We start from the raw sequence: 15937 nt of genomic DNA on the forward strand, positions 1-15937 counted from the left end.
ACTAATGTCTCTATTAACCATTTACTAATGTCATTTATGTAAACTAAGGTTAACTCACCTAACCCTAACCCTAACTAAGGTATTCATTAACATTAGTAACCTAACCTAACCCTAAATAAGCATTAGTTAACAGTTAACTCATGTTTTTTGTGACCCTTATTGTAAAGTGTGAGACATTATTTTTTTATTGACAAAGCCCTCCTTTCTGTTTGTTTCATTTCAGACACCAATACAAACCTGTCTTCTGATCAACTGATGTTTCAACTAAACTACAAACAACTGTTTACATGACCCTTCAAAACACCCATGATGCTCACACTACTTTTTCAATAACAACAGTAAGACATTTGGGAACACTGGGGGTTTAGATACAATCCAAAACAAGAGCTTTTGTTGAAAATGTGGTGGATGTTTTTTACTTGTTTTATATTTCTTTAGAATGTTCCTAATATTAGTTCTGAATATTTTAATGAATATTGTAATGAAATAGAATGTGTTAGTATCCCTGTGATTGGTAGATCCATTCATTATTTACTAGGCACTGTGTTATGGTTCGGGCCCGGTCCGCCCCGGCTCGCCCCCTGTTCCCAGTCTGGACCCTCGCCCCTGCCCCTGACCCCTGGTTCATTCTGCTCATCCCTGCCCCTGACCCCTGGTTCATTCTGCTCATCCCTGTCCCGGGCCCCTGGTCCACTCTGCTCATCCCTGCCCCTGACCCCTGGTTCATTCTGCTCATCCCTGTCCCGGACCCCTGGTCCACTCTGCTCATCCCTGCCCCTGACCCCTGGTTCATTCTGCTCATCCCTGCCCCTGACCCCTGGTTCATTCTGCTCATCCCTGTCCCGGGCCCCTGGTCCACTCTGCTCATCCCTGCCCCTGACCCCTGGTTCATTCTGCTCATCCCTGCCCCTGGACCCCTGGTTCATTCTGTCTGCTCTGTCCACCCCTGGTCCACTCTGCACCCTCACCCCTGCCCCCCCTGTGCCCCCCCCCCCGAGCACCTCCCCTCCCAGTGACTGTCCCTGAGCACCTCCCCTCCCAGTGACTGTCCCTGAGCACCTCCCCTCCCAGTGACTGTCCCTGAGCACCTCTCCTCCCAGTGACTGTCCCTGAGCACCTCCCCTCCCAGTGACTGTCCCTGAGCACCTCCCCTCCCAGTGACTGTCCCTGAGCTCCTCCCCTCCCAGTGACTGTCCCTGAGCTCCTCCCCTCCCAGTGACTGTCCCTGAGCACCTCCCCTCCCAGTGACTGTCCCTGCACTCCCCCAGAGACTTTTGTACACTTTGATCACATTGTCAGCAGGTTTTGTTCTGCCTCCTTGTGTGTTTGGTCTTGTGTTCGTTGTCTTGTCTTCCATGTTGGTTTGATTCCTCCCAGCCCTAGTTCTAGACACCAGTCCCTCACTAATCCCACGTCTCTCCAGTCCCTCTCCACTCCTGGCCCTCTAGTTTAGGCCCAATCTCAATACCCCCCTTAGCCCTAGCCCTTGGCCCTACCCCTACATTTTGTGTGTTCACGCGTAGGGTAGTGTGTCCCATTCCTTTTAGCTTCTAGGGCTAGGCGGCATATAGAGGGCTAGTGGACGTTCAAACAGCCCTCCAAAACGAGGGTTTCTAGATGCTGACTTGAAACCGAGGGTAGATGCAAACTCACATAATGCTTTGTGAACCGAGGCAGTGATATGAAACATAGCTGCCGGTGCCGTGAAAAAAAAAGAAGCCCAATATCTTCGTAAATAAACATTCAAAATTTGTAAAATCCGTGGAATCGTTTACTTAAAAGTAGATGCAAAGGAACATGTCATTGGATTGTAATGACACGCATTTCAGAAAAAAAAAATGCTATTCATGATGTTAACTGCATTTCATTGCTAGCCTAACAGCTTCTGGATGTTCCAGTAGGCTACGGTGCAATGGTGAATCTAATATAATCAATAGAACTTTGTGTAAACAACTATTTTTGAGTGACAGTTGATTCCATGTCCCATTCATGAAGTCCAACCAGGCCAGGTCCAGCCTGGCTTATGTGCGTGGCTGGCTTGTTTCTGTTCAGGACTGGTAGGACAGAAGCTAGTCACGCCACTGAAATAGCTGTATTGAAATGACATTAAATAATGTCTGATAGATTAAGATAGGTCTTGTTGCTTGGCCACATCAGTTTCAATGCTTCCAATGCTAATCCAGCACAATAAGAGCGGGATAGCCAGTTAGCTCATGAGCTCTCAACAACTAGCAGCAGCTTCCATAACATTAATGGTAGCGGTCAGTGGCTAAAGCAGTTACACTGATAATTCCTGTAACGTTAGCTATTTTGCTGCAATTGGTTCAACTTCTGTTTCTGGACAAAAGTCATTACCTGATGTATGCACTTCCCTTTAGGTGAAACAGGCTTGTTCTGTTCTGACAGCTGTGTTGCTTCAATGGCTCAGTGTGCTACTAACCGTTTTCTGCCTCCTCTAGTGCCTCTCTCTCTCCCTCCTACCTTCTAACCAGATCCAGTGGATGCGCCACTGTCACCAGCAGACCTCCCTGAGTCCGATAGATACCCCTGTGTCTGCTGTGGATGTCGTAGCATTTAGTTAACACACACACACGTACACACAGACATACACCAGCCCACTTCCGGCTTTAGGCCTGGGCCATAGCAAACACACACCAGTGTTTGCCATGTCTCTCCTATGATGCTTTTTAAGCCTCTCTTACTCTGAAATGTAATTTAATGTAATGTATTGCTTTATAAATGTTCTTAGCCGGTAGACAAACATACTCCAGGAGCTTGGTCGATGGCCTTGTTGAGAGGGGTCAGGGAAGAATTTTTACAGCTCACTTATCTGGCCCCCGGGTGATTACTGTTTTTTTGCTTCCCTCTGGAATATGTAGGGGTGGGTCGTATGCCCTCCTCCCTTGTTCTCTGTAAAGCGCATTGTGTTGCCTCTGGGTATGAAATGCGCTATACAAATAAAGCTTTGATTGATTGATTGATTGATTGATTGATTGATTGATTGATTGATTGATTGATTGATTGATTGATTGAGGTGGTGAAGTAAGTAGACGGTAATCTCTGAGAATGTCCCGCATGGGAGTCCAATGCTCTGACCACTACTCTACTTGTGGAATTTAGGTAAGGGATAAAAAGGTTGGAGTGAAAAGATGAACGTGTGGAGGTTTGGGGTATAGTCCCATAAAGTCATCCCCACCGGCTCTTGAACCCTGGTCTCCTGGTTGGGAGTCCAATGCTCTGACCACTACTCTACGGAGATCCGCGGGTTGGTTTTGGTGTCCTTTCAGTCTCTAGTGTGGGTTGGGGTTAGAATAAGGGTTGGGGTTGGGACAGGATCTGACCTATAAGGCAAGGGGTAAAGGTTGGAGTGAAAGGATGAACATGTGGAGGTTTGGGGTATAGTCCCATAAAGTCATCCCCACTGGGGCCTTGAACCCTCGTCTCCTGGGTGGGAGTCCTATGCTCTCACCACTACTCTACTTGTGCAGCGGAGATCGGCAGCTTGATTTTGGTGTCCTTCGTTATTTTGGTGTGCTGGGACTACTGCCTCTTGTGGTGACAACAGAGAAATGCAGGTCAACATTGATCGGAGGGAGGGAGGGAGGGAGTGAGGGAGGGAGGGAGTGATAACCGGACAAACGCTATTCTAGGTGCGCTGGCTTACATCCATGCACAAAAAAAACACTGCCTCTTGTCTAGGTGCGCTGGCTTACAGCCATAATTGTCTAAATAACACAAAGAGCATTTATCAATAACAATTATACTTCCCGCTCCAGATCAATGAGTTGGCTAGTTTAAGCCGGAAGTGTGCATGAGTAATACTAAAAGGACACGGGGGAAATAGCAGGTTAGGGAATATATGTTCCGCCTATGAACACGCCTTCTGGCGGCTGTGTGGATTACCTCAGTTTTCGAAAACTATACACTGTAAGAAATTAGCTTTGCTTATTAGCTTAATTGGCTTGTCTTGCGCAATAAATCACAGAAACCAAACATAATTGTGACTTGACTTACAGTGCAGAAATTTCTATGAATATGTTTCTTATATCAGGTTGTAAATTAATTTTGGTCCTGACATGTGGTCCAAACTTTTGCGGGCATCACACTACTAATAGTAATATTGAGGTCAAAAGTGGCACAATGTTATCACAAAGTCCTCTTGTAGTGACAAGACACAACGAGTAGTGACATGTTCTTTATTAGTCACATTCTACATCAAACAGGTAAGATGTTCTTCTGTTAGCTCCTACAGTAGATTGTGCACACGCTAAGCAAGAGGTAAAATAATTATAAGAGAAAGAGATTTTGTATCAATCATTAAGCTAATGTTATAGTCCAATAACAGAACCTGAAACCACCACCACGTTTAAACAGACACCAACCGTACTGTAATAGCCTAGTTCATTTAAACAGACACCAACCGTACTGTAATAGCCTAGTTCATTTAAACAGACTCCAACCGTACTGTAATAGCCTAGTTCATTTAAACAGACACCAGCCGTAGACTACTGTAATAGTTAATTTAAACAGACACCAACCGTACTGTTCATTTAAACAGACACCAACCGTACTGTTCATTTAAACAGACACCAACCGTACTGTAATAGCCTAGTTCATTTAAACAGACACCAACCGTACTGTAATAGCCTAGTTAATTTAAACAGACACCAACCGTACTGTAATAGCCTAGTTCATTCAAACAGACACCAACCGTACTGTAATAGCCTAGTTAATTTAAACAGACACCAACCGTACTGTAATAGCCTAGTTAATATAAACAGACTACAACCGTACTGTAATAGCCTAGTTCATTTAAACAGACACCAACTGAAGTGTAATAGTTCATCTAAACAGAGCTCTGCGTACTGTAATAGTTGACTGGCTCTAACATTAGACACAAGGCAAGCTTTAGCTGATAACACTGCTGTATCTCACAAACAAATGAAAACAAAGAATACAACTGAGTTATTCTCCTGAACAGTAGTTTACTCCCCTCTGAATGCCAACATTAGATTATCATTATCATACATTTACCAACACTTGACTGTATGTTAATCATTAGTTAATATATGGTGAAAAAAAGCAATACATTAGTGCAACAAGGACTCTCATACTGGAGTATATGTTAGGTTTGAAGACCTGTCCTGAAGTTGAAGCAGTCCTGAAGCTCCCAAGTACAGTGGATTCTCATGTAGATTATTGACTTAAGGTGAATATACTGTAACATTACAATAATGCATATGTGTTGGCAAAGGATGGATACAGTGTGATAAACCTTGGCCTGGTTATCCTCTAGCAGAGAGAGGTTAAGACCTGTAGGAACCAAGTAAACAGGCCTTTGTACAGACCTCTAACCTGCCACAAAGAGTGTCTGAAGTTGTCAGTGATGTTTGGTGTCAGACTCAAGATGTCCTCCAGTCACTTGTCCTGCTAATGCTGTTTCTCCACAGACACCCAGTTTAGACTAGAAACCAGAGGGAAATGACTCCAACTCTCATACATGACTATTATTGATATGTGGATCTTATAACCCTGGTACAGTTGATTAATAACACCAAGGACAGTGCATTATTGATTAATAACACACAGGACAGTGCATTATTGATTAATAACACCCAGGACAATGCATTATTGATTAATAACACCCAGGACAGTGCATTATTGATTAATAACACCCAGGACAATGCATTATTGATTAATAACACCCAGGACAGTGCATTATTGATTAATAACACCCAGGACAGTGCATTATTGATTCAGAACACACAGGACAATGCCTTATTTGCGTATTAAAGGGAATATTTTTGTTGCATATAGAGAGACAAACTCATAACACATATGTATGGCCTTCTTAAGACACTATTGGTTAATATGGAGCAAAGATATTGTATTACGCTCAAGCATTTTAGCGTTATTTCAGTTAAACTGAGATTTCTGGTTAGAAGGAAGCTCTAATATCAGGTCTAGTTCAGCAGTGGATTCAGAAACAGACCTGCAAACCTGAGAAGATAAAAGAAAACCGTTACAATGACCATCAGGCACAGTCAGTTGTAGTAGTTGGTGAAACTTTTCTGTGACAAGAGGAGTCTCACCTTAGCTAGCAGGCACCAGCATCCGCCCTGTGAAATAAACACAGAGAGGGTGAAGAGACAGAGGTGACACAATCACTATGTGATATTTCAACAAATAAATCAACATTGCTGCCACCATCCACTGAACACAGGAGCAGTATTCTTGAAAAATACATCTCTCAATGTATAAGTGAATCTTTCTTACATCATGATTATTTTACAGTGTGCTGCGTACATAACACACAGATGACTGTGAAGACTGGATGACTATGAAGACTGTACATGTTCTCAACACACAGCTGATGACTCACCATTGGATTTCTTCTTCTGGTAGTAGATGAGTCCAGCCAGTGCAAAGACCAGTCCCAGCACCAGCCCAGACGCCCCGATGGCGATCTTATTCCTCTCAGACTCAGGCAGGGACGGGTCTGTCAAGGAGAAATGACCCTTCTGTTAGCATGTGATGACACTGTAGCTGTCCTGTATGTAGCTTCTGACAGACCACCATCTATCATACGCTAGCACACACAGTCACAGTCAGGGTCATTCAGGTACCCAGCCACAACACAGCACTCGTACCCTGCTCACCTGAACTCACCCCAGTACACCATGACAACAGCTGAGCAGTGAACTCACCCTAGTACACCATGACAACACCCTAACAACAGCTGAGCAGTGAACTCACCCCAGTACACCATGACAACACCCTAACAACAGCTGAACAGTGAACTCACCCTAGTACACCATGACAACACCCTAACAACAGCTGGACAGTGAACTCACCCCAGTACACCATGACAACACCCTAACAACAGCTGAACAGTGAACTCACCCTAGTACACCATGACAACACCCTAACAACAGCTGAACAGTGAACTCACCCTAGTACACCATGACAACACCCTAACAACAGCTGAGCAGTGAACTCACCCTAGTACACCATGACAACACCCTAACAACAGCTGGACAGTGAACTCACCCCAGTGCTTCACGAGGGGTCTGTCCAGGCTGGCGTGCTCCACCATGCAGGAGATCTTCTCCCCGGATCTGGGCGTGTACTCCAGTTGGGAGTGGAACTGGTAGTACCAGTCACCGTTGACCGACTCCTCAGTGGAGATCACGTCTGAGGTCACTTCCTGTCCATCCCTCTTCCAGGTCACTCTGATCTTTTTGGGGTAGAAGTCATAGGCGCTGCACACCAGCATGGCAGGGTGTCTGCCACTAGAGGGGGTCACTGAGAGAAGTTTGACAGAGGGCTCCACTGATAGTGGAGGAAAAACAGCAACACATTAGTTCATATAACACTATCATTCATATCATATTGATCAGGGTTCTGTTCTCTATTAATTAACTCTATTATTGGTCTTTATTATATATACTGTATTATTGGTCTTTATTATATATACTGTATAATTGGTCTTTATTGTATATACTGTATTATTGGTCTTTATTATATATACTGTATTATTGGTCTTTAATATGTCTACTCTATTATTGGTCTTTAATATGTCTACTCTATTATTGGTCTTTAATATGTCTACTCTATTATTGGTCTTTAATATGTCTACTCTATTATTGGTCTTTAATATGTCTACTCTATTATTGGTCTTTAATATGTCTACTCTATTATTGGTCTTTAATATGTCTACTCTATTATTGGTATTTAATATGTCTACTCTATTATTGGTCTTTAATATGTCTACTCTATTATTGGTCTTTAATATGTCTACTCTATTATTGGTCTTTAATATGTCTACTCTATTATTGATCTTTAAACTCTCTAAGCGCACGAGCCCTCTCCCACCAACCGGGGATGTGCGCAATAACCGGGAAAAGCTCACATTCCCCGTTTCCTCACATTGACCGTAACATATCCACCAGACAGAAGCTTCATTACAGGTTTTGTAGTGAACAGATGAAAGAGGTGTCGTATCATCTGGTGAGTGAGAGATGTGATGTTGTTGTGGTGAGGAGGGCAGCTCACCTGTCTTCTCCAGAACGTGAGAGAGGCTGCCCTCAGCGTGGTTCTTGCAGTAACGCTCCAGGTTCGCTCGCATACGAGCCATGATAGCAGGATCATCATTAAAGATCTTAGCATTATGCAGACCATGCTCAGTGTATCCCTCATACCTGCCCTTAGTGCTGTTGAACCTGATATACTCAATCTTATTATAAATAAAAGAGTATATGTACTCATGCGGTTGCTCTGTAGAGTATAAGCAGTGTGCCACCACGTAGTGCTCATATCCACCTGAAATATTGAAGAACAAATTATGCATAATTACAGTTTTCATCTGAATTCATTACACACTTTATTTTCTCATAATTCATGATCATGTCAAAGAACAATTCAGAAACATTCAATACAAATGTTATATGAAACAATATGCAACAATAAGATCACTGTCATTAGTTCATTGATGGAAAGCTAATTATACCTGGTAATACCATAAACTTTATACAGACTGTATTATACAGACTCACGGTGTGTAGTTTATGATAATGTAGCCTACCTGCTTTTTGCGTGGACAGAACCACAGCCATGCAAATGGAAAACACAGTTGACAAGGACATGTTCCTCCAGCGTTCAACTTCTCAACTAGATGAAAGAGAGCAGAGCACTCAGATAATAAACTGACTCTTAACCAAACAAACCAATCTCTGCTTCAGAAAAACACATGTCACATGTTGCTAGGCAGAGGTCAAACATTGTACGTTCATTATTACTGTATAGTCGGTCACTAACAGTTAATTCTCAATCAGAACACAGTCATTTACATAAATACAGCATTGTTTTTAAACATTGACAAACATTTAATTCAGTTTTACTTTGTATTGAGTTAGAGCGTTGTTTACTCATCATGTTTGGCTCTTCAGGCTGTCACACTCAGTTCTCCTAAATTCAGCCATGCCAACCATATTGACAGTGTTACAGCAACAGACAGACATATCTCTTTATAGGGAAGCACAAGGAATAGCACAGGGTATCAACTGACCACTTAAAACTCAATTAACCAATTACATCCAAATCAACAATATCCTGAGTAGCCATTTTGGCCAGTCGTGCAAGGTTTCCTCAGCAAAACAAGGTCTGAGCTGATCCGTGCCATGCCTATGCCACAATGTGTGTATCTGCTTATGGACCGTGTGCTTGGGATCAAATGAGATACCGGGAAAATGATTCATGTTTACAATATGAGAGGGACTGATGTCGAAGAGCAAGCTCTGGAAACATTTGCATCTGGAGAAGTGTTTCTGTCTGAAAACTACAAACCTGAGACATTATGATGAAAGACTATGATGTATTTCCACCCAAAAAAAATTATTTATCAAGCAAAGCATATAATTGTTGTTGATGTCATTTCTTCACAGAGAGGAGAACTGAGAAGACTTGAATTATACACTGAACTGAACATTTCTTTTCTCTCTCTTTTGTCTCTTGTGTAGGACCCTTGGACCAATCAGATGAGTCATTTCCAGCCTCATCATCTGTATCTAGGTAGACGCTCACATGGCTGTTCAGGCTTGTAGTGTAAATGCACAGTGGATGAGAACTTAGCAGGTAACGCAGGGATAGAATACATAGAGTTGGGGTGTCAGAGGCCTCTCACATAAAGGTCTTTATGTAAAAAGAAGATAATGATCATCAGATTGATGGGGACTTGAAAGTGTACAGTACATAACATGAAGCCTATAATGCCATTAGGGAAGTGGCTGATTATATGCTTCAGTTATAGTAGAACTAGATGACTAATGGCTATCATGTAAAAGTGAGAATGCATGACGGAATTATTCAATTAATTATTTTACCTTTTTACATTAATATGATAACTCATGTACTGACAAAATGCATAATTTAATCAATCTACCCCCTGAAAACAACAACAAAGAAAGATCATGGCTACGTTTCTATCCACTTACATCAACTGTTGGGGTGAGAATCTCACTGATCCTGTTTCACAGAAACCAACCTGTCCAGACAAACCAGTCTGGAGAAGTCCCTAAATATTGAAACCATAAAACTATGGAGCGACTTAAGACAGAAGAATATCTTCAGATTTTTTAGAGCAACAAAGATTAGAGGAAGGCTTCTATCTATACAACAACTATTCTGGAGGGTATGTGGTCGTATGGAAGCTGATCATGAACATGTATTCTGGAGCTACCAGAAGATGTGTGTCTGTGTGTGCGTGTGTCAGTGTACAGTGTTACAGTATATAAAATATCATTTCCGTGTGTTTGGTTAGCTAGGACCTGTACTGAGGGCATCAAAGGTCAGCCTACACGTTACACAGAACACAATGATACACCCGTATCATTCAGTCAATCATAAATCAATCACATGATACCCCTGCCTCATTCAAAACAGTCAATCATTCAAACAGGTGGCGCAGTACCTAGTACTGTCGCCTCACAGCAGTCATTCAAACAGCCAATCATAAATCAATCAAATGATACAGCAAGCAAACAATCATCTTTATTTGACAATTGGAGAGTAGGACACGCCTTCCCAGAAAAAATGACTGGTGGAGCTCAACCACAAATCTGTCTTTTTTTCTGAATTATTTGATGAATTATTTCAAATGTCCCCCCCCTGAAAACAACAATGACTGTGGCAAAGTACCTATCCTCTAACCTACAGGAAGCTTTTAAACAGAACAAGTGTGCACTGTGGCTAGGGCATAAGGGGTGGGCAGGAGGATATGTAGCACCTCCTATTGGGCTTAGGGGTCATTACAGCTTAAGTGCACCTCAATGCCCCTCCACCCACTTATCCAGCTCCTATATAGGCAGGAAGACTTTGCAGGTAGACAAACAGACAGACACACAGGCAGGCCGGCTGGCAGAGAAAAAGCAACATGTTTTCACATCCATCACACTGAAGCTAACCTGGAAACAAGCTGCATTCCTTTAGTGTTCGGTTCTGAATTATTTGATGAATTATTTCATTTTTTGTACCCGGAAACCAACCTGTCCAGACAAACCAGTCTGGAGAAGTCCCTAAATATTGAAACCATAAAACTATGGAGCGACTTTGGACAGAAGAATATCGTCAGAAATGCTTCAGACTCTTTGCATCACCAGTTACTAAGAGAAGCTGTATATAACTGAGAGCTACATCAACTCCTCCTATTGTGTGTGTGTGTGTGTGTGTGTGTGTGTGTGTGAGTATACTGTATATGAAATATAATTTCTGTGTGTTTGTTGAACCAGGACACTTCACCGTACAGGTTAGAGGTCATCAAAGGTCAGCCCACACGTTACACAGGACACAATGATACCCCTGCATCATTCAAACCGTCAATAATAAATCTATCAAATAATATCCCTGAATCATTCAAACCGTCAATCATAAATCTATAAAATAATATCCCTGAATCATTCAAACCGTCAATCATAAATCTATCAAATAATATCCCTGAATCATTCAAACCATCAATCATAAATCTATCAAATAATTTCCCTGAATCATTCAAACCGTCAATCATACTGTAAATGTATCAAATTATATCCCTGCATTGACATTTTAACAGTCAATCATACATAATTTTCACAGTGTTTCACAGGTTTTTTCACAGAGTGCTGAACAAGATACTAAACCAAAAGTGAAGCATGCTACACTCCCTGCCTAGCGTCGTTTGGATTAAATGACCGCTTGCCAACATGGTGACCATGGACACCACACAATTAAAAACTGAAGACATGATTATATTGCACACAGAGAAGTGAATCAATCAATCAATCAAAGCTTTATTTGTTTAGCGCATTTCATACCCAGAGGCAACACAATGCGCTTTACAGAGAACAAGGGAGGTGGGCAGACGTCCCACCCCTACATATTCCAGAGGGAAGCAAAAAAACAGTAATCACCCGGGGGCCAGATAAGTGAGCTGTAAAAATTCTTCCCTGACCCCTCTCAACAAGGCGATCGAGCAAGCTCCTGGAGTATGTTTGTCTACCGGCTAAGAACATTTATAAAGCAATAAATTACATTTTCAGAGTAAGAGAGGCTAATAACATCATAGGAGAGACATGGCAAACACTGGTGTGTGTCTGTGTGTGCGTGAATGTGTCTGGGCCCAGATAGAGGCAGGGGTCAGGGGTAGGGTCGGGGTAGGAAAAGGATAAGAAGTATAAGTGAATCATGAATGATATGGCTGGACTCTTTACCCAACACCAAAACCAAGGAATGCTGACCAGCAGAGTGTCCAGAGGAGTCAAGCAGCAAAGAGAAAGTACTGTAGAAACCTGAAGCTGACCTAAAACAACATATTTGTACCTATATAACAACTGGAGGTGTTTCTGGCCCCACATTGAAAATGGCTGTATGAAGACAAAGACTCTCAAGTAGTTCTCATAGAAAACTCATGTAAGACCCAAGATAATGGATTGTTTAAAAATTTTGTCTGTGTGTGTGTGTGTGTGTGTGTGTGTGTGTGTGTGTGTGTGTGTGTGTGTGTGTGTGTGTGAGAGAGTGTGTGGTTTCATGATGAACCTGTAGACCTGCCGTGTGTCTCAAGCTCCTGTGTGGCTGACGTGTGATTGGCTGACGTGTGATTGGCTGACGTGTGATTGGCTGACGTGTGATTGGCTGACGTGTGATTGGCTGACGTGTGATTGGCTAACGTGTGATTGGCTGACGTGTGATTGGCTGACGTGTGATTGGCTGACGTGTGTGCCCTTGGGCAAGAATGTGCCACAGGGATGTATGGTGCAGCATTCCGAAGGCATTCCCACCGGTTCACTCTACTAGAAACTCACTCTTGGAAGTGCGCCGGATTGGTGCCAATTATTGTTGTGTCAGCATTGTAATGCACAACTTGGCCTCTCCTTGTTATAAAATAACTTTAGCCAGTGCAACCTCCTATGCATGTCAGGGTTGCATTACGAATACTATAGCATATTGGATTATCAAAAAAAATTAGTAATAATTGTGCCCCCCATTGCAGTTCATTGGCCCAGCCTAGCACTGAGCCCTGGTGACGTGTGTGTGTGTGTGTGTGTGTGTGTGTGTGTGTGTGTGTGTGTGTGTGTGTGTGTGTGTGTGCGCGTGTGTGTGTGCTGTCACGTAGGCTATAGACTGATTGTCTTGGCTTGCATCAACGAAATATTGTAATGTTATAGGCCTACTGCATTTTGAGAAAGACATTTTCGACCGGTATTGCGCAACACACGTGAGATGGGGACCCCCCCGAATATTGACGGGTATTTTGCACACTGATTACATCCACTTCCTGGTGGAGCTAGCTAATCAGGAGATGGAGGAGAATCTCAAGCGAATACAGAGGTGTGTTTTCTGTTAAACAACCTTGCCCATTGCGTGGTCATGAATCCCTGGTGAATTATATATTGTTCATATTTTGTTAAAGGACTTGATTCTCCCATAGGTTCTGTGTGTGCCTGCAGTCTGCCATATCACCTGCAGAACTACAAATCCCAGAAGAACTACGAGCCCCAGGAACACAGGGGCAGGAGGAGAGGATGTCAGTTTACAAACGGTGGAGGAGGAGAGGGCGGGAGGACCCTGTGACCCTTGACCCCAGTGAACCCTGTGACCATAGCCAGGGTATCAGAGAGGCTGGTCCCCCTGAGCTAGAGGACTGTCTGGAGGCTGGCCTGGGTCTGTTCACAAGGACTCATCCATAAGACTCATCCCCATAGGACTCCTCCACAGGACTCATCCCCCTAGGACTCCTCCTCAGGAGTTGACTCTTGTAGTGCTCTGCTGGGGGGGACAGAGGGAAGTGAAGGATCAGCGTGGGATTGGCCAGGATGGAGACTGGCGAGCGTGAGAAGACGAGGAGGACAGCAGGTGTTTCTGAAACGCTAGAACCACCACGTATGAGACACTAGAACCACCACGTCTGAGACGCTAGAACCACCACGTCTGAGAAACTAGAACCACCACGTCTGAGACACTAGAACCACCACGTCTGAGACACTAGAACCACCACGTCTGAGACGCTAGAACCACCACGTCTGAGACGCTAGAACCACCACGTCTGAGACACTAGAACCACCACGTCTGAGACACTAGAACCACCACGTCTGAGACACTAGAACCACCACGTCTGAAACGCTAGAACCACCACGTATGAGACACTAGAACCACCACGTATGAGACACTAGAACCACCACGTATGAGACACTAGAACCACCACGTCTGAGACGCTAGAATCACCACGTATGAGACACTAGAACCACCACGTATGAAACGCTAGAACCACCACGTATGAGACGCTAGAACCACCACGTCTGAGACACTAGAACCACCACGTCTGAGACGCTAGAACCACCACGTCTGAGACACTAGAACCACCACGTCTGAGACACTAGAACCACCACGTCTGAGACGCTAGAACCACCACGTCTGAGACGCTAGAACCACCATGTCTGAGACACTAGAACCACCACGTCTGAGACACTAGAACCACCACGTCTGAGACACTAGAACCACCACGTCTGAGACACTAGAACCACCACATCTGAAACCTGAAGCTGACCTAAAACAACATATTTGTACCTATATAACAACTGGAGGTGTTTCTGGCCCCACATTGAAAATGGCTGTATGAAGACAAAGACTCTCAAGTAGTTCTCATAGAAGCCTCATGTAAGACCCAAGATAATGGATTGTTTAATAATTTTAACACGTTGTTTTGATTTTTTGCATATGTTTCATGTTTATGAGCTGATATTTCATATACAAGAGCATATATATAGAAGCAGGGTTTTTCCTTGCTCAGAATGGGTCTTAGGAGATAAACCAAAAATCCTTAAGTCTTTTTTCTGAATTATTTGATGAATATTTTAAAATGCCCCCCCCTCCCTGAAAACAACAATGACTGTGGCAAAGTACCTATCCTCTAACCTACAGGAAGTCTTTAAATTCTGGCCATGTGTCCAACCTTCTTTATCAGCCAACCAGCTGTAGGCTAGTTATAGTTTATATTACAGTCATTTGTACAGTCAGTTTAAAACAGTCATCTGCATAACAACAGCCTTCAGGTGCAGTTAACTCTTCATCTGATGGTAATATGCGTACCTGGTCAAACACTACTGTACTTAGAAACCCAACCACCCCCTGAGTGAATGAATAACATTGAACATGTGCAGAAAGAGAGTTTAATTTAAATAAAAACAACTTGGCTTTATCTGTCTGTATCTCTTCAAAATGACTGATATTTAGATTTATAAATGTTCATTTCTCTATTCTTCAACCTGCACCATGGTGTGAGTTTCTGTACTGTGTGATGATATGACAGAGGTCTGTTCCATGTTCTGTGGTCTGTCCTGTTCCTCATCTCAGGGCCGGTCAGTGCTGCTACAGCAGGGTGTTTACCTCCAGCTTCCCCTCCACTGAAAGACATGAGGTCTGGAAAGTCCCACAACTCCACTTTCACTTCACTAATCTCTCATCAGCCAATGGCAGATTTTATGTGAGAGTTGTTCTTACCATTTCATCTGTTGAAATAGAAATAGAATAAATATTGAAACCATAAAACTATGGAGCGACTTTGGACAGAAGAATATCGTCAGAAATGCTTCAGACTCTTTGCATCACCAGTTACTAAGAGAAGCTGTATATAACTGAGAGCTACATCAACTCCTCCTATCGTGTGTGTGTGTGTGTGTGTGTGTGTGTGTGTATACTGTATATGAAATAGAATTTCTATGTGTTTGTTGAACCAGGACACTTCACCGTACAGGTTAGAGGTCATCAAAGGTCAGCCCACACGTTACACTGGACACAATGATACCCCTGAATCATTCAAACCGTCAATCATAAATCTATCAAATAATATCCCTGAATCATTCAAACCGTCAATCATACTGTAAATGTATCAAATTATATCCCTGCATTA

General features: G+C 43.0%; 1 protein-coding gene across 1 annotated transcript; it reads right to left on the reverse strand.

The window, feature by feature from the left end:
• Nucleotides 1–5873: 5873 nt before the first annotated feature.
• LOC311328966 (HLA class II histocompatibility antigen, DQ beta 2 chain-like) lies at nt 5874–8154 on the reverse strand. The gene is made up of 5 exons (XM_084462856.1): nt 8056–8154; nt 7051–7332; nt 6383–6499; nt 6093–6119; nt 5874–6000 (listed from the first exon to the last, which is right to left on the reverse strand). Exons 1-4 carry the CDS (start codon nt 8135–8137, stop codon nt 6094–6096), a joined length of 507 nt encoding a protein of 168 aa, XP_084318982.1. The 5' UTR covers nt 8138–8154; the 3' UTR covers nt 5874–6000; nt 6093.
• Between the last annotated feature and the right edge of the window lie 7783 nt (nt 8155–15937).

This window comes from Borostomias antarcticus, assembly GCF_949987555.1.
Source record: "Borostomias antarcticus genome assembly, contig: scaffold_152, whole genome shotgun sequence".
Classification (NCBI taxonomy): domain Eukaryota; kingdom Metazoa; phylum Chordata; class Actinopteri; order Stomiiformes; family Stomiidae; genus Borostomias; species Borostomias antarcticus.

Bases quoted from the DNA above. Each gene is read 5' to 3' on its own strand.
- LOC311328966 (XM_084462856.1), bottom strand. From the start codon at position 8,137: ATGGCTCGTATGCGAGCGAACCTGGAGCGTTACTGCAAGAACCACGCT. The intron at 7,333-8,055 runs GTGAGCTGCCCT...CTCCACTATCAG, and splicing joins TCACGTTCTGGAGAAGACAG to TGGAGCCCTCTGTCAAACTT. The intron at 6,120-6,382 runs GTGAGTCATCAG...TTTATTTCACAG, and splicing joins CCAGAAGAAGAAATCCAATG to GGCGGATGCTGGTGCCTGCT.